Source organism: Carcharodon carcharias, chromosome 22, assembly GCF_017639515.1.
Source record: "Carcharodon carcharias isolate sCarCar2 chromosome 22, sCarCar2.pri, whole genome shotgun sequence".
Taxonomy (NCBI): domain Eukaryota; kingdom Metazoa; phylum Chordata; class Chondrichthyes; order Lamniformes; family Lamnidae; genus Carcharodon; species Carcharodon carcharias.
In genome coordinates, this window is record NC_054488.1 from 2197067 (window position 1) to 2216696 (window position 19630).

The window sequence follows — 19630 nt, forward strand, 5'->3', positions numbered from 1 at the left end:
CATTCTTGCGGACAGACCGCAGGTGTTCTGCAAAGCGGTCGCCCAGTTTACGTTTGGTCTCTCCAATGTAGAGGAGACCACATTGGGAGCAACGAATACAGTAGACTAAGTTGGGGGAAATGCAAGTGAAATGCTGCTTCACTTGAAAGGAGTGTTTGGGTCCTTGGACGGTGAGGAGAGAGGAAGTGAAGGGGCAGGTGTTGCATCTTTTGCGTGGGCAAGGGGTTGTGCCATAGGAGGGGGTTGAGGAGTAGGGGGTGATGGAGGAGTGGACCAGGGTGTCCCGGAGGGAGCGATCCCTACGGAATGCCGATAAGGGGGGTGAAGGGAAGATGTGTTTGGTAGTGGCATCATGCTGAAGTTGGCGGAAATGGCGGAGGATGATCCTTTGAATGCGGAGGCTGGTGGGGTGATAAGTGAGGACAAGGGGGACCCTATCATGTTTCATGTTTCAATATTGTTTGATAACACATCTTGGGATTAAAAAAAATTCATTCATGGATTGTGGGTGGACAGCATTTATTGACCATCCCTAATGATTTTCTATGTTACAAATGCAAGTTGTTGTGGCTGAGTGTGAAAATCTTCCATTTCTCAACCCAGTGGAGCTTAGGGTTTGATTTATTTTTATTCTTGTTGAAGGAAGTTTGGATTGTGTCGGATAAAATGTGCTACTGAAGGTTGGTGTTTAGTATGAGTTGATCCTAATACCACAGCTTTGTACCAATCAGTTGAACAGTTTAATGTGATTTGTTCCTATTCTGGTTCATTGCAGACCAGGAGGAGCGAACTAAAGCCATTGAGGCATTCCGAGAGGGAAAGAAGGATGTACTTGTGGCAACTGATGTAGCATCAAAAGGCTTGGACTTCCCAAATATCCAGCATGTTATTAACTATGATATGCCTGAAGAGATTGAGAATTACGGTAAGAAAAGTCCCTTCATCTGTAGGTGTATCAGTGAACACGAGGTATGGGCCCCTTTGAATCTGGTGTTGATCTGGTTGACTGCATCAGTGTATGGTCTACTCTTCAATTGTACCTTAGGAACAGGAAGAGGCCATTTGGCCCCTCGGACCTGTTCCATCATTTGGTTACATCATGGTTGCACCACAATTCAATTTTCCTGCCTTTGCTCCGTATCTCTTGATACCCTTACCAAACAAAACCTATCGAGCTCAGTCTGAAAATTTAATTCATCCAGTATCAAATTGATAAATGAAGGAAATGGAATCTGAGAGTAACTAGCTAGCAATAAAAAAGCAGATTGCAAGAGCTTCTATCAGTAAAAAGGAAGAGATTAGCAAAAGAAAGTGTGGTCCTTAAAGGCAAAGACAGGAGAAATGGTAATGGGGAATAAGAAAATGGCAGGACATGGAACAGTGTAGGAGACACAAAGAAGGAGTGGGTGAACCAAGGGTCTAATGAGACCGAGGAACTTAAAGCAGTTAATATTATTAAAGAAAAGGTACTGGAGAAGTTAAAGGGATTAAAAGCTGACAAACCGCCTTGGATCTTTTAGAAAAACTTGAGCAAACATTCCCACAGTGCAGCACTCAAGGAGAGCTGCACTGTTGGAGCAGCTGCCTTTCAGATGAAATGTTATAACAAGATCCGTCTGCTCTCTCATGTTGGTGTATAAGATTCCATTGAACTTTTTCAAAGAAGAGCAGAGAAGCTCTGCTGTCCTGGGTAACATTTACCCCTTAGTCAATGTCAGTAAAAAGATTTTCTAGTCATATCACATTGCTGACTGTGGGAACAAATTAGCTGCCCTCTTTCCTACAACAATGATTATACTTCAACAAGTACTTTATTGACTGTCAAGTGCTTGGGGCGTTGGGAGATCACAAAAGGCACTATGTAAATGCAAGTCTTTATTGCATTTAAAATTGGCGGCTGGAGAGATGTAATGACTTTGATCTTCTGGAACTGCCTCTGTGACTCTAGAAACCCTCTGTGGATTGGGAGATAGCAAGTGTAAACTCTCTGTTCAAGAAGGAAGAGAGAGAGAAAACAAGGAACTACAGGCCAGCTCGATATCAGTAGTAGGGAAAATGACAGAATCTTTAGTAAGAATATGGTAATAGGGCAGATGGAAAATCACAGTGTGGTTAAACTGAGTCAACATGGCTTATGAAAAGGAAATCATGTTTGAAAAATCTGTTAGAGTATTTTGAAGTTGTAACTTGTAGGATGGAAAAAGAGGAACCAGTGGACATTGTATATTTGGACATTCAGAAGTCATTCAATGAATTGCAACACAAGAGGTTTGTCATACTCATGGGATTGTGGGATAATATTAAGATTGCTTAATATCAGAAAACAGAGTAGAAATTATCAAGTCATTTTCAGGAAGACAGGGTGTAATTAGTAGAGTGCCACAGGGATTGGTGCATGGGTCTCAAGTAATTATAATCTATATCATTGATTTAGATGAGGGGACCAAGTGTAATGTATCCAAGTTTGCTGATGATATAAAGGTGGGAAGCTGTGAGGAGGACACTAGTAGTATCAAAGGGTTATAGACAATTGAGTGGACAAGAAGGTAGCAGATGGACTATAATGTGGAGAAGTGTGAATTTATTCACATAAATAAAAGCAAAATGCTGCAGATACTAGAAATCTGAAATTATAATAGAAAGCGCTGGAAAACTCAGCAGATCTGGCAGCATCTGTGGAGAGAGAAACAGAGTTGACATTTCGAGTTGAATATGACTCTTGTTTGGACTGTTCCAAGAATAAGGATGTCTTGCTGCAATTATATAGGGCTTTGGTGAGACCACACTTGGAATAGCATATACAGTTTTAGCTCTGTACCTAAGGAAGGGTACACTTGCCTCACAGGAGTTGCAGTGAAGGTTCACTAGGTTGATTTCTGTGATTAGAGAGCTGTCCAATGAGGGAAGGTTGAATAGAATGGACATATAGTTTTTGGAGTTGAGAAGAATGAAAGATTATTTTATTGAACCATGCAAAATTCTTAAGAGGGCTTGACAGGGTAACCATTGTGAGACTTTCTCCTGGCTGGGAAATCTGGAACATGGAGTGACAATCTCAGGAAAAGGGACCTCCTTCTTGTGGGTCTTTGGAATTCTCTATCATGGAGAACTCCGGATGATCAGTCATTGAGTATATCCATGGTGGAGAAAGATTTTTAGGGCAAAGGAATCAAGGGCTTTGGGGATTGGGCAGGGAAGTGAAGTTGAGGTTGAAGATCAGCCATAATCCTAGTTAACAGTGCTCCCATTTCCTATGTTCTTAGGTCTTGGGGTTTTGTCTATCTTAAGTCCCATTATTTCCTCCATTGACATTTTTTAAACTTGCATTAAAATCGATAAATTCTTCCCTTGACTTATTTTTAGATTTCCTTGTACTATCCATTCCAGGAGTGTATCTACTCTTTTTTTTCTTAATATTTATAAAAACTTTAATGTTAGCTTTGATAACCCTTTTCTTTAGATTCACTTTCTGCACCTCTTATTACTTCATTTTTTAACCCTTTTTTGCATTTTATAACTCTTTCAGTCTCTTGGATTTCAGTTTTTGCTTTTATTCGTGTAAAGCGTTTAACTTGATACTGTCTGTTGTCTTATTTGTTGACCATGGTTACTTACCGCATGTGCTGGTTTGGTATTCTGTCAGTTACTTCCTCAAATACTCCCCGCTGTCTGTATGATTGCACGTTAACAGCTCAGCTCAATTTACTGTTAGCAATTCATTTCTCATCTCTTCGAAGTTTGCCTTGCTTAAATTTAAAGTTGTTGTTTTCTCACTTCTTCTCAAACCTAATATCAAATGTAGTCACCTCTGGTTTTTGTTCAGGAACAGGGGAAAATTGAAGAGCAGAAGATCATTGTGTTTAGTGGTTTAAGTTGAGCTTGATGCACATCTCCATGAAGTTACAGCTCAACCAGTCCCTGAATTAATAGACGTGTATTCAAAATATAATGCCCTAGACTCCAGTGTGTGGCAAGTCAAATCCATGTAAATCCTTTCCTTTACTCAGTTCACTTTCCCAGTATGATACCTGGTCTTTGTGTTGCTGATGAATTTGGCTACTGTCTGCGGGGCTCTGTTTCTGCAAGTCCCTTAAATCTGAGCACTTTCTCTATGTTCAGTTCACAGAATTGGACGTACCGGTCGATCAGGGAAAACAGGGATAGCCACAACATTCATCAACAAAGCTTGTGGTAAGTTTTTTTTTTTAATTCCTTCATGGAATGTGGACATGGCTGGCAAGCCCAGTATTTGTTGCCCATCCCTAACTGCCCTTGAGAAGGTGGCGGCGAACTGCCTTCTTAAGTCCATGTGATGCCGCTACATCCACAGTGCTGTTATGGAGGGAGTTCCAGGACTTTGATCTAGTGACAGTGAAGGAACAGCGATATAGTTCCAAGTCAGGATGATGTGTGGCTTGGAGGGCAACTTGCAGTTGGTGGTGTTCTCATGTGTCTACTACCCTTGTCCTGTATGTGTTAGGGATTGTTGGATTGGAAGGTGCTGTTGAAGGAGTCTTGGTGAATTGCTGCAGTGCATCTTGTAGATGGTACACACACAGCTGCCATTGCATCATAGGAACATATGACTTGGGAGCAGGCCATTCAGCTCTTTGAGCTGTTCCACCATTCAGTAAGATCATGGCTGATCTGATTGTGGTCTCAACTCCACCTCCTGTCTCCACCCATAACCCTTGACTCCCTTGTCAATTAAAAATCTGTCTAACTCTGCCTTGAATAAATTCAATGACCCAGCCTCCCCAGCTTTCTGTGCAAGAGAATTCCACAGACCAAAGACACTATGAGGGAAAATATTTGTCCTCATCTCAGTCTTAAAAAGATCTCTTATTCTTAAGCTGTGTCCCCTAGTTCTAGTCTCTCCCACAAGTGGAAACATCCTCCCAGTATTTATCCTATCAGGTGCCCTCAGGATCTTGTATGTTTCAATAAAATCACCTCTCATTCTTCTAAATTGCAGTGGGTATAAGCCCAACCTGTTTGACCTTTTTTTCATAGGATAAACCCTTCATCCCAGGGTTGAGTTGAGTGAGCCTTCTCTGCACTGCTAATGAAACTTTTCAAATAGAGGCCAAAACTGTGCACAGAATTCCAGATGTGGTCTCACTGAAACCCTGCCCAGTTGCAGTAAAACTTCTCTACTTTTATATTCCATTCCTGTAATAAATGGCAACATTCCATTTGCCTTTCTAGCCAATGCTGTACCTCCATTCAAACTTTTTGTGATTCATGTACCAGGGCACCCTCTGTACCATCAAGTTCTGCAGTCACTCTCCATTTAAATAGTACACTGCTCTTCTATTCTTCCTGCCAAAGTGAACAAGTTCACATTTACCTACATTATACTCCATCTGCCAAATCTTTGCCCACTCACTTAACCTGTCTATATGCCTTTGCAGACTCTCTAGCTTCTCTTGACAACACACTTTCCTACCTATCTTGGTGTCATTGGCAAACTTAGCTATCATACATTCAGTCCTTTCATCCAAATCATTGATGTAGATTGTAAATAGTTGAGAAATCAGTGATGGAGGCGATGAATGTTTAAGTTGGTGGATGGGTTGCCAATCAAACAGACTGCTTTGTCCTGGATGGTGACTAGTGGAGTTCTGCAAGGGTCAGTGTTGGGACTACAACTTTTCATTTTATACATTAATGATCTAGATGAAGAAACTGAGGGCATTCTGGCTAAGTTTGTAGATGATACAAAGATAGGTGGCAGGACAGGTGGTATTGAGGAGGCAGGGAGGCTGCAGAAGGATTTGGACAGGTTAGGAGAATGGGCAAAGAAGTAGCAGATGGAATACAATGTGGGGAAGTGTGAGGTCAGGCACTTTGGTAGGAAGAATAGAGGCAGAGACTATTTTCTAAATGGGGAGAGAATTCAGAAATCTGGAGTGCAATGGGACTTGGGAGTCCTAGTCCAGGATTCTCTTAAGGTTAACTTGCAGGATGAGTCAGTAGTTAGGAAGGCAAATGCAATGTTGGCATTTATTTCGAGAGGACTAGAATATAAAAGCAGGGATGTGCTGCTGAGGCTTTATAAGGCTCTGGTCAGACCACATTTAGAATATTGTAAGCAATTTTGGGCCCCGTATCTCAGGAAGGATGTGCTGGCCCTGGAGAGGGTCCAGAGGAGGTTCATGAGAATGATCCCAGCAATGAAAGGCTTAACATATGAGGAACGTTTGAGACTCTGGGTCTATACTCGATGGAGTTTAGAAGGATGAGGAGGGATCTGATTGAAGCTTACAGAATACTGAAAGGCCTGGATAGAGTGGACGTGGGGAAGATGTTTTCATTAGTAGGAGAGACTAGGGGATCAAAGGTTACGGGGAGAAGGCGGGAGAATTGGGTTGAGAAACTTATCAGCCATGATTGAATGGCAGAGCAGACTCGATGGGCCGAATGGCCTAATTTCTGCTCCTATGTCTTATGGATGGTGTTGAGCTTCTTAAGTGTTGTTGGAATTGCACTCACCCAGTCAAGTGGAGAATATTCCATCACACTCCTGACTTGTTCCTTATAGATGGTGGACATGCTTTGGGGAGTCAGGGGTGGGTTACTCTCCTCAGAATTTCCAGCCTTGGACCTGCTCTTGTAGCCACAGTATTTATGTGGCTGGTTCAGTTCAGTTTCTGGTGAATGGTAACCCCCAGGATGTTGATAGTTGGGAATTCAGCAGTGGGTAATGCCATTCAATATCATGGGGCGATGGTTAGATTTTCACTTGTTGGAGATGGTCATTGCCTGGCACTTGTGTTGGGTGAATGTTATCAGCTGAAGCCTGAATGTTGTCCATGCCTTGCTGTATTTCAACACAGACTGCAAATTATAGGGAACTGGAAGACTGTAGTAAACTGGCTTATGAATTTACAGTAGATGTTATGGTGACTGCATCTTTGAGTTCCTAACTGAAACAGGGTGAGAGGAACTTTATTTGGCAACAACTACAAATCAAGGTGCTGTTAAATGGGTGTTTTTCCTTCCCCCTGTTCCCCATCTCTATTTCTGTGAATATCTGAGTCTGAGTTTAGGACAGAATTTTGCTGTCAGTGAGCAGGAGGTGGGGCCCGCTCGCTGATGTGTAAAATGATGCGGGATGATGTCGGGTGGAACCCCCCAACCTCACCGCTCACCATTTAAATTTTCAGGAAGATGGGGGCGCAGCAAAATCAGCTGTGGTCCCGCCGACCTGTCAATGGCCAGTTGAGGCCATTGACAGGATCATTGAAACAATTAAAGGAACTGCCCATCCGACCTTAAGGCCAGGAGCCCCAGCAGTGAATAGAGAACCCCGGCAGGATGAGGTTTCATGCAGGGGTCTAAAAAGTTTAATAAAGTTTTACTGTAATTTATAACATGTGCCATCTCATGTGACAGGGGGACATGTTAGGGAATTTTTTTTCTTCTATTTTTAATTTTTTTTAAAAGTGTAAGTGATCTCCCTGAGGCAGCACTTAGCCTCGGGGAGATGTGCGTTCTGTCGTGCACATGCCTGAAAGAGCGCACTCTCACTTTTGGGGAATCCCCCCCGCTTGCACAGGGAGTGCATAGCGCTTCCTGCCAAACTTCACGCTGGACGGGCCTTAATTAGCCCACCCACTTAATAAGGTGGCGAGGACCCACTTGTCTGGCGGGGATCGGCTCCCCACCGGAGACTGGGTTGGGCCGCCCGCCCAGCCGGCAGAACATTCTGCCCTCAGAGTTACTCTGGGCAATAAACACACACTCTGGGCTGTACGGCTAACAGGATGTGGGTGAACACGGCACTTGGAAACGATTGAACGTACTTAACTTGGCTCTCACGGAAGGTAGAATTGTGTATTTTATTTGAAACCCTTCTTTCATTTAATCGTGGTTCTCCTTAGTGAATTTTCTCTCTGAGCTGAGTTATCTGACCTTGGTCTGGCTGGTAGGCGGGGAACTTCATTAGATGCAATATCCTTAGGCTCAGGAAGGAAAAGATTTCTACTCTGGCCCTTTGTGCCATGTCTCGCATTGCAAAGTGCGTGTGTGAATACTAGGCATGGACAGAATCAATTTTGGTTGGGATGTGAGCCAGGATCAGGTAGCCTGCAGACACTCGTATCCAGATTGATGGGAAGAATGGTCACTTGTGAAAAATGCTTGTTGCTGGACCTCAGCCAGTTTCTGTGAAGCTGTTCTATGGCCAAGAGTAACCGGCTTCAGGTGTGGGTGTGCAAATATGTAAAAATCTGTGGGGTAGCACATACTGTTGCTTTGTTCAATTGCTGCTAGGGCTATTGTGTTGGACAGACTTGTATTCATATTTGGTACTTTAAATGTAAACTATGAGAAATAAACTGTTGCATTGCATTTTAGTGTTTTTGAGGTTCACTAACGCATGTTTCCCTTACAGACGAATCGGTGTTGATGGATTTGAAGGCTCTGTTACTGGAAGCTAAGCAGAAAGTCCCACCTGTTCTCCAGGTCCTCCAGACAGGAGATGAGACAATGCTGGATATTGGAGGTACACTGACAATGGCCATCAGCTTAACCCTTCTACTTTCAGATGCCTGACTTTGAAAAAGCGGAATAGGAAGCCTTGTGCCATACCACACCTCACATCTGTCGAAGTGCAGGGAAATAAAGCAGTCATTCTGTGCATAGCAAGATTACAAGAAGGGCTGGGCTTTGGGTGGTGCAGTGTTAGGCTGCACTGAGACCAGCTTATTTCTGGATGATATGTAGCATTTTTGTTTAACGCTTCAGAAGATCACTGAGTTTTTCAAAATTAAATTTCTCCCCGATATCTACACTTCTCCACACACCTGACAGTGAGGTGCACAGGTGACTGACTGCCTGGTTTGTGTTAATGTCAGTGAAACCAGGTTTAAAAGATTGCTTGTTTCTTTTGTTTTCCTCTGTCTCTCTTGCAGAAAGCACCTAGGCCTCTGCTCTAAGGATTTCCCTGCACCCCTCACCTAAAACCAGGCTAAAACTGGGAACACTATTGTAGGCCTTCATAAATGCTGGCACTGTTTGAAACAGTGCATTCTCTGCAGACTGGGTGGGTTTAATGCTATACTCTCTACCTGGTTGATGAGATATATTCTGCCTGACAAGCAAATTCACAGGACTTATCTACCTTATAATGTTTATTTAACTGATTTCCCTCTCTTGACCTGGTGGGACTGGGAACAAACGATGAGATGTTCCATATATTTGTTTTTCATAAAAGCATGTTTCAGCTTGGCATTTTTTCCTCTGCTTGTGTGATCATGCCCGCTGGATATGTTGGGGTCTGTACTCTGTAGTAGACATGCATCAGTGAGAACCTTATTTATACAAGAGCTGCTAATAAATCCCCTCCCATACAACCACACCCCTCCACCCTATGTCCTCTCCAACCCCACCTTTGCATGCACTCCCAATCTCTGCAGGCCCCTCCCAGCCCGCTGCACCTACCACCGGCTGCTCTTCCTGCTTCTCCCCTCTCCCACCAGTATGCTCTTCCTTATGTCCTCCCCTGGCTCCCCTCACTGCATGCTCTGCTCCCCAGCCCCAACCCAGCTGTTTAGTTTGCTTGGGGCCTCATACAATTTGAGTTTGTTGGATAAATGTTGGCATTTGATCATTGAATGACTTATTCAGCAAAGTGGGAAAGGGCCTGATGGTTGTTTGTAACAACTGTATTTACTTAAACAGCTAGTGGCAAGTATCCCTGAGTGAAGGGCTTTGTTGATGTAGGCACTGCAAGAACTGAGGCCACCTGAGGTCTGGTGGAAATGTGTTTGCTATTTTGTGTGTAATTCTGGTTCTTTGTGCAGGTGAAAGAGGCTGCACCTTTTGTGGTGGTTTGGGGCCATCGTATCACAGACTGTCCGAAACTGGAGGCCATGCAGACGAAGCAGGTCAGCAACATCGGGCGCAAGGACTACCTGGCTCACAGCTCAATGGACTTCTAACCTCACACCCTCCCCAGTGGAACCAGCAGCTCCTGGACCAAATGTGTGCACCACAGAGAGAGAGAGAGAGAGAGAACCAGGTGTGAGATTCTGTGGTCAGCTCCATGCATTTCCCAAGTTCATGTTTTCTTGACCAGGCTGAAAGCACTTTTACCTATAATTTTAGAAAGGAGCATCTCATTGTTGCAGAAAACTCCAGCTTGTAATGCAGTTTGCTACCTTATTTGGGATGTTTAAGAGCCTGAAGAACAGCGTCGGCTTTTGTCAACCCTGCATCTCAACAGTGGACTTCAGTAAATGGAATATATCCTTGCACAATCCTCAATATTTGATGAATGTTCTTGGTTTTGGTGATCTTCATTGATGTGTCCAACGCTCAACTGACCAAGAAAGTAATTTGTATTTTGTTGAAAATAAAGTATTATTTCTGAAGCAATTTGTTTAGTGCCTCTCTATACCCTTCCCACGTTCTTATTAAAATTGCTCCTGACTCCAGGATCCTCCTGAAATGCAAAGGTGACCCCAACTTTCCATTAGCCACCCCCATTGCACATACATTCATAGGCAGAAGACCCGTCCTTTGCAGGCAAAAGGAACATGTCCAGGCATTGTGTCTTTTGAAATTAACAAAACTTTGGGGGACAATAGCTCCCTGGTGCAATCTCCATGGCAGTGCCTCAACCAAGTCAACTTCCAACCATTCAGTACTCTTTCCTCAGCAGTAGAAATGTGCTCGCTTTGGAATTTGGCATTTTTGTGTCTCCCCCTTGTGTGCAAGATGAAAAGCTTTGAAAACATGCCTCTTTTTTCAGCAATACTAGAATTACATTAAATGGCCCCCCCTTACGGAAGGAAAAAGTAAATTAAACAGCCTTATTTGAAAGTATTGATAATTCTGTGGCCAACACAGAAAATAACAAAGTAAACAGAGGAACTGGAGGTGAGAAGAAAGCATGAGGCAGAATAAGAGTAGGTTGTGTCGAGGTGAATAGATAGTCAGAGGACACAAAGCAGCTTTGAGAGTCTCTGTCTGAATCAATATCTTATTTTACAGCCTGAGAATAGTGATAAAATCAGAAAGGTGATGCAGAAGCTGGGAGAATGGATCTTGTGTATAGAATAGTACAAAGTAAAACTGATGAACTGGGTGCTGCCCCAAGGGGTGTTCTTAAGCAGTAAATGGAAGACCAGAAAACTGCTAGAAAGGGAAGCAATCACCAAGATGTATAAAGACCAGATACAGGAACTGAAACAAGAGCAAATGGATGCTGGAAACCTGAAATAAAAACAGAAAATGCTGGAGATACTCCGCAGGTCAGCAGCATCTTTGGAAAGAGAAACAGAATTAACGTTTCAGGCCCTGTGACCTTTCATCAGAACTGGGTAAAGTTAGAAATGTAATGTTTGAGCAAGTGAAAGGAGGGGTGGGAAGAAGAACAAAAGGAAAGGTCTGTGATAAGATGCAAAAACCAAAGGTAGAGGGAACAAGACAAGCAAAGACACAAAAGATGTGTCTAGAGGAAGTGTGATTGGCAAGATAGCAGCTGTCTGAAGCAGAGAGAAGAAAAAAATAACCAGCAAAGAAACACAAAACAAAATGGGGACAGAGGTCACAATGTAAAATGAGACTCAATATTGAGTTCAAAAGTCTGCAAAGTGCCTATCTGAAAGATGAAATGCTGTTCTTCAGGCTTGTGTTGAGTTTCATTGGAACACTGTAGCAGGGTAAGGACAGAAAGGTCAGAATGTGAGCAGGTTGAGAATAAAATGACAGGTGAGTAGAAGCTCAATGTTATGCTTACGGACTGAATGGAGGTGTTCTGCAAAGCAATCACATCTGTGCGTTGATCTCCCCACATCATAAACAGTGACACATGTAAATGCCTAAGTTGAAAGAAGTACAATCACAGTTCCACTTCGAAGGGGCGTTTGGGGCCTTGAAACTGAGAGAAGGGAGGAGTAAAGGGATTGATAGATCATTTTAAGCTTAACGTTCATTAGGAGGGAATTTGCTTTGAGTTCTAGCAAAGTTAATCACATGAACACAAGGATTTGTATTAACATCGAAGGTTAGCTGGGACAATGGAAATTTCCTCAGCAGTCATAACATTATCTATCTGGGTTGCCCAGGACATCTGTCCCTTTTTGAATTTGTTCTTGGGAAGTGGGCTTCACTAGCAAGGCCAGCATTTATTGACCATCCCTAATTTCCCTTGAGAAGGTGGCAGTGATGGTGCCACCTTAACCCCTGCAATCCATGTGGTGTTGGTACATCATCGGTGCTATTAGGAAGAGAGTTACAGGGATTTTTGCACAGTGATGGTGAAAGGAACAGTGACATAGTTCCAGCTCAGGATGGTATGTGGCTAAGAGGGGAACTTGCAATTGGTGGTGTTCCCATATATCTGTTGCCTTTGTCCTTCTAAGTGTTAGAGGTCGCAGGTTTAGAAGGTGCTGTTGAATCAAAAACTAGGGCCCCTGAATCTAAAGAGAACTACGAGGGTGAGGTGCGAGTTGGCAATGATGGGTTGGGGAACCTTACTAAAAGGGTGTTGACAGTGGTAAAGGCAATGGCTAAAATTTAAGGAAAGCATGCATGAATTACAACAATTATTCATTCCTGTCTGGTGCCAAAAAATAACAGGAAAGGTGGCTCAACATAGCTTACAAAGAAGTTAGGGATAGCATTAAATCCAAAGAGGAGACATAAAATTGACAGAAAAAGCAGCAAGCCTGAGGATTGGGAGCAGTTTAGAATTCAGCAAAAGTGGACTAAAAGATTGATCAAGAAGGGGAAAATGGAGCACGAGAGTAAACTTGCAAGGAACATAAAAATGACTGTAAAAAGCTTCTACAAATATGTGAAGAGAAAAAGATTAGTGAAGACCAACGTAGGTCCCTTACAGTCAGAAACGGGGAAATTATAATGGGGAACAAAGAAGTGGCAGAAGAATTGAACACATATTGGGTTCTGTCTTCCCAAAAGAGGACACATACAATTTGTCAGAAATGTTAGGGAGCCAATGGCCTAGTGAGAGGGAGAAATTGAAGAAAATCAGTATTAGTAAAAAAATTGTGCTAGAGAAATAGTGCTGGGGGTGCCGTTCCTTTGCTGTCGCTGGTTCAAATCCTGGAACTCGCTAACAGCCACTGTGGGTGTATCTACATCACATGGACTGCAGTGGTTCAAGAAGGCAGCTCACCACCATCTTCTCAAGGGCAATTAGGGATGGACAATAATGCTGGCCCAGCCAGCCAAGCCCACATCCGTGAACGAATAAAAACAAATAATGGGGTTAAAGGCCTGATTATCCCCAGGGCCTGATAATCTACATCCCAAGTACTAAAGGAAATGGCCCTGGGAATATTGGATGCAATGGTGATCGTCTTTCAAAATTCTATAGCTTCTGGAGCAGTTCCTACAGACTGGAGGGTGGCAAATGTAACCCCACTATATAAAAAAGGAGGGAGAGAAAGAACGAAGAGAATCACCAGACCAGTTAGCCTAACTATCAATAGTGGGGAAAATGCTTGTGTCTATTATAAAAGACGTGGTAACAGAACACTTGGAAAGCATTAACAGGATTAGACAAAGTCAGCATGGGTTTATGAAAGGGAAATCATGCTTAACCAATCTACTGGAGCTTTTTGAGGATGTAACTAGTAGAATAGATAAGGGGCAACCAGTGGATGTGATGTATATTTGGATTTCAAGTAGGCTTTACATTATTAGGTCTACCATCTGAACTTGAGTGGGACTAACATCCTTGCGAGCAGGTTTGTGGTGCTGTGGGAGTTTAAACTAATTCAGCAGGGGGACGCGACACAGAATGTTAGCAGAATAGGGACACATCATAATACAGTAGAACAATCAGTCAGAGGGAGTACAGTGCATTAAGTTTCAAGGGGAGTAAGGCAAGGCTGGATGGCCTCTACTTAATGCCAGGAGTATTACAGGTAAACGGGATGAGTTTAAGGCTGAGGATTGACATTTGGAATTGCTGATATAGTAGCCATCACAGAGACGTGGTTGAGGGAGGAGCAGGATTGGCAGTTCAACATTCAGGATATAGAATCCTCAGGCGATGCAGGAGAGTGGGTTAAAAGAGGAGGAGGCATTGTGTTATTAGTTAAGGAGTCAGTACTGCAGTAAGGAGAGATGATATCTTGGAGGGGCATCGAATGAAGCTTTGTGGGTAGAGTTTAGGAATCAAAAGGGGCAACCACATTGTTAGGTGTTTATTATAGGCCCCCAGATCATCAGCGGGGAATTGAGGAGCAAATATGTGCACAATTTGCAGAGGTGTGTTAAAAAACAATAACAGGGTAATGATATTAGGTGATTTCAACTTTCCAACATTATTGGGATATACATAGTGTTAAGGGCTTGGATGGAGTGGATTTCTTGAAATGTGTACAGGAGAACTTTTTAGGTCAATATGTAGAGGGTTCAACAAGGGACAGTGCATTGCTGGATCTAATTCTGGGGAATGAAGCCGGACAGGTGGCTGAGGTGGTGGTGGGGGAGCATTTTATTGATAGTGACCACAACATGGTACAGTTTAAGTTTGTCATGGACAAAGAAATAGACAAGTTGTAAAAAAATGTTTTGGATTGGGGGAGAGTGGATTTTAGCAAAATAAGGCAGGATCTGGCCAAGGTAAAGTGGGAACAGCTACTTGTGGGGAAATCTACAGAGGAGCAGTGGGGGACGTTCAGAATGGAAATGGGGAGGGTACAGGTTCAACATGTTCCCTCTAGTGTGATAGGAAGGAGTAACAGGCCCAGAGAACCATGGATAACCAGAGATATTCAGGTTACGATGAGAAGGAAAAGAGAGGCTTTTAGCAGGTACAAGGGAAGCAAATCAGCGGGGGCATTAGTGGAGTACAGACAGTGCAGGGTGGAGCTTAAGAAAGCAATTAGGAAGGCAAAGAGGGGATATGAGAAAGCTCTGGCTGGTAAAAGGAGGGAAAATCCCAAGATATCCTATAAGTATATCAGTGGGAAGAGGCTAACCAGGGAAAGAGTAGGACCCATAAGGGACCAAGGGGACAATCTATGGGTGAAGCCAGAGGACATCGCTAGAGTGTTGAATGAATACTTCACATCCATCTTCACCCAAGAGAATGAGAATGAAGGTATCGAACTCAGGGAGAGAGACTGTGAGGTTCTTAAGCAAATTGATATAGGGAGTGACAAGCTATTGATGGTATTGGCAGGCTTAAAAGTGGACAAATCTCCAGGTCCAGATGATTTGTGTCCCAGACTGCTGAGGGAGGCAAGGGAGGAGATTGCAGGAGCTATGACCCAAATTTTTAATTCCTCTCTGGCCACGGGGGAGGTGCTAATATGGTTCCGCTATTTAAGAAGGGTTGTAGAGAGAAGCCAGGGAACTACAGGCCAGTGAGTCTCACGTCAGTGGTAGGGAAACTATTGGAAAAAATTCTGAAGGAGAGAATCTATCTCCACCTGGAGAGGCAAGGTTTGATCAGGGATAGTCAGCATGGCTTTGTCAGAGGGAAGTCATGCCTAACAAATTTGATTGAATTTTTTCAGGAGGTGACCAGGTGTGTAGATGAGGGAGTGCAGTTGATGTAGTTGATATGGATTTCAGCAAAGCCTTTGACAAGGTCCCACATGGGAGACTTATAAAGAAGGCAAATGCACATGGAATACAGGGTAATTTGATAAGGTGGATTCAAAATTGGCTTAGTTGTAGGAGATAGAGGGTGATGACAGAAGGATGCTTTAGTGACTGGAAGCCAGTGTCCAGTGGCGTACTTCAGGGATCTCTGCTCGGTCCCCTACTATTTGTCATTTATATAAACGACATAGATGACTATGTGGGGGGTAGGATTAGTAAGTTTGTGGATGACATAAAGATTGGCCGGGTGGTTAACAGTGATGTTAAGTGTCTTGGGCTACAGGAAGATATAGACGGGTTGGTAAAATGGGCAGATAAGTGGCAGATGGAATTTAACCCTAAAAAGTGTGAGATGATACACTTTGGAAGGAGTAATTTGACAAGGAAGTATTCAATGAATGGCATGAGACTAGGAAGTTCTGAGGAACAAAGGGACCTTGGCGTGTGTGTCTATAGATTCCTGAAGACAGAGGAGCATGTTAGTGGGGTGATGAAAAAGGCATATGGGACATTTGCTTTTATCAATCGAGGCATAGATTACAAAAGTAGGGGAGGTCATGTTGGAGTTGTATAGAACCTTGGTGAGGCCACAGCTGGAGTACTGTGTGCAGTTCTGCTCCCCACATTATAGGAAGGATGTGATTGCACTGGAGGGGGTGCAGAAGAGATTCACCAGGATGTTGCCCGGGATGAAACATTTAAGTTATGAAGAGAGGTTGGATAGACGTGGGTTATTTTCGTTGGAGCAGAGAAGACTGAGGGGTGACCTGATCGAGGTGTACAAGATTATGAGGGACATGGACAGGGTGGATAGGGAGCAGCTGTTCCCCTTAGTTGAAGGGTCAGTCACAAGGGGGCATAAGTTCAAGGTGAGGGCAGGAGGTTTAGGGGGGATGTGAGGAAAAACTTTTTTTACCAGAAGGTGGTGATGGTCTGGAATGCGCTGCCTGGGAGGGTGGTGGAGGTGGGTTGCCTCACATCCTTTAAAAAGTACCTGGATGAGCACTTGGCACATCATAACATTCAAGGCTATGGGCCAAGTGCTGGTAAATGGGATTAGGTAGGTAGGTCAGGTGTTTCTCATGTGTCGGTGCAGACTCGATGGGCTGAAGGGCCTCTTCTGCACTGTGATTCTGTGATTTTGATAAGGTCTCACATAAGACACTAGTGGGCAAAATTAAAGCTCATGGGATTGGGGGTAATATACTGGAATGGATTGAGAATTGGTTGACAGGCTGGAAACAGAAAGTGGGAATAAATGGGTCTTTTTCCGGGTGGCAGGCAGTGACTAGTGGTGTACTGCAGGGATCAGTGCTTGGGGCCCCAGCTATTCATGATATATATAAATTACTTGGATGAGGGAACCAAATGCAGTATTTCCAAGTTTGGTGATGACACAAAATTGGGTGGGGTTGTGAGGAGGAAGCAAGGAGGCTTCAGGGTGATTTAGACAAGTTGTGTGTGTGAGCAAACACATGGCAGATGCTGTATAACGTGGATAAATGTGAAGTTATATGCTTCAGTGTGAAAAATAAAAAGGCAGAGTATTATTTAAATGGTGATATATTGGGAAATGTGGATGTACAAAGGGATCTGGGTGTCCTTGTACACCAGTCACTGGAAGTAAATAGACAGGTACAGCAAGTAATTAGGAAGGCAAATGGTATGTTGACCTTCATTGCGAGAGGATTTAAGTTCAGAAGTAGGGATGTCTCACTGCAGTTGTACAGGGCCTTGGTGAGACCACACCTGGAGGATTGTGCACAGTTTTGGTCTCCCTACCTAAGAAAGGATATACTTGCCATAGAGGAGTGCAGCAAAGGGTCACTAGGCTGATATCAGGGATGGCAGGACTGTTGTATGAGGAGAGATTGGTTCGACTGGGTCTGTATTCACTAGAGTTTAGAAGAATGAGAGGGGATCAGATGGAAACGTATAAAATTCTAACAGGACTACACAGACTGGATGCAGGAAGGATGTTTCCCCTGGTTGGGGAGTCTAGAACCAGGGGCCACAGTCTCAGGATACAGGGCAGGACATGTAGGATTAAGATGAGGAAACATTTCTTCACTCAGAGGGTGGTCAACCACAGAGGCTGTGGAGGCCGGGGTCACTTGAGTATATTCAAGAAAGAAATTGATAATTTTTTGGCTATTAGCGGCGTCAAGGAGTATGGAGAGAAAGCGGGAATATGGCGTTGAGATAGAGGATCAGCCATGATCATATTGAATGGCGGAGCAGACTTGAGGGGTTGAATGGCCTACTCCTGCTCCTAGTTTCTATGTTCAGTGTAGGAGCCTTGGTGAGTTGCTGCAGTGCATTCCTGCATGGTGTACACTGTTGCACAGAGTTGCCAGTGGTGGAGGGAGTGAATGTTTAAGGTGGTGGATGGATGTTGATCAAATGAGCTGCTTGAGTGTTGGAGCTGCACTTATCCAGGAAAGTGGAGTGTATTGCATCACACACCTTATTTGTGTCTTATAGATGGTAGATAAACTTTGGGGAATCAGGTGAGTTACTTGATGCAAAATTCGCCCTGCTCTTGGAGCTACAGTATTTATATAGCTAGTCCAGTTCAGTTTTCTGGTTAATGGTAACCCCCAGGATGTTGATAATGGGGGAATTCAGGATGGAAGAACCATTGACTGTCAAGGTTAGATGGTTAGATTCTCTCGCTGGAGATGGTCATTGCCTGGGACTTGTGTGGCACGAATGTCACTTATCAGTCCAAGCCTCAATGTTGTCCAGGTCTTGCTGTTTGCAGGCATAAACTGCTTCAGTAATTTCAGTAACTGAGGTTGTGAATGGTGTTGAACATTGTGCAATCATCAGTGAACACCCTCACTTCTGGCCTTCTGGACAGAGTCAAATGGGAAAAAAAACTAAGATCAAGAACAAGAGCACAGATTTAAGGCAAATGGCAAAAGAAGCATTGCAGACATAAGAAGAAACTTTTTCATGCAGCCAGTGGTTAAGATCCGGAATGTACTGCCGGACAGTGTGGTGGAGGCAGGTTCAATCGAGGCATTCAAGATAGAAATAGATTATCGGAAAAGGAAAAAAAAATTTGTGCTGGGTTATGGGGAGAAGAGAGGGGGATGGCACTGGGTGAATTGCTCGTTTGGAAAGCAGGTGCAGGCACGATGGGCCGAATGGCCTCCTTAATGCTGGAACAGTTCTGTGATTCTGATGGAGGGAAGGTCATGGATGAAGCAGCTGAAATGGTTGGGCTGGGGAGACTACCCTGATGATCTCCTGCAGCGCTGGCCTGGGACTAAGATGATTGGCGTCCCACAATCACAATCATCTCGGTTCGTGCGGACTATGACTCCAGCAGAGCAGGGGAGATTCCCCAACAGTGGGGTGCAACATCAGGGGCTGGATCTGATACAGGGTAGGGGTTGCAGTGAATTCTGACTGACAGTCTGGAGCGGTGATGTTTTGCAATAATCTGTGCTTTGCAATGCAAAAGAAAAGGCTTCTGACACTAGGGTAGCTTTTTGCAAACTTCCGGGATTGTGCTTTGCTTTCCCGGACGCTGTTGTATTACGGTTGGCGGAGTTTCTTTTCGCATCGTTCTGACCACAGCTTTCCCAAAACTCCCGCGCGGCTGGGCTTGCGAGGCTATTCCGCTGATTTAATACAGTGCTTTCATTGGCGCTGTGCTTATGGGTACACGGAGGCACCATTTCCTCCTCACATTTTTTGATATAGATGGAGATTCATCCATAGGGAGGGTGTTCAGTTCGATGTTCATTGTCAGCTCTGGTGCAGCGGATACCACTGACATCTGAGTCAGTAGGTTGTGGGTTTGAATCCTACTTCAAGGACTTAAGCACAAAAATTAGGCTAACAATCTAGTGTCTTAAGGGAGTTCAATACTATTGTAGTTGCCCTCTATTAGATGAGACATCAAACCGAGGTTCTGCCTGCCCTGATTGAAAAGACCCTTTAATTCCCTGGTCAATATTTATCCTTCAACCAACATCACTAAAGCAGATTATCAGTCATTTTATCTTTGCTGATGTGGAATTGA

At 43.8% G+C, this 19630-nt stretch overlaps 2 protein-coding genes across 7 annotated transcripts in view; both read left to right on the top strand.

Moving 5' to 3' along the window:
- The window catches only part of LOC121293900 (probable ATP-dependent RNA helicase DDX41), a 67822-nt gene extending 57850 nt beyond the window's left edge, over positions 1–9972 (top strand). The window contains 5 exon segments of the mRNA XM_041217351.1: positions 776–925; positions 4120–4191; positions 8399–8509; positions 9810–9841; positions 9843–9972. Coding sequence (XP_041073285.1) covers positions 776–925; positions 4120–4191; positions 8399–8509; positions 9810–9841; positions 9843–9947 — 470 coding nt within the window. The 3' untranslated portion in view covers positions 9948–9972.
- LOC121293899 (epsin-3-like) overlaps positions 1–19630 on the top strand; it is a 525584-nt gene that overhangs the window by 419224 nt on the left and 86730 nt on the right. The gene's annotated exons all lie outside the window — the stretch shown is intronic.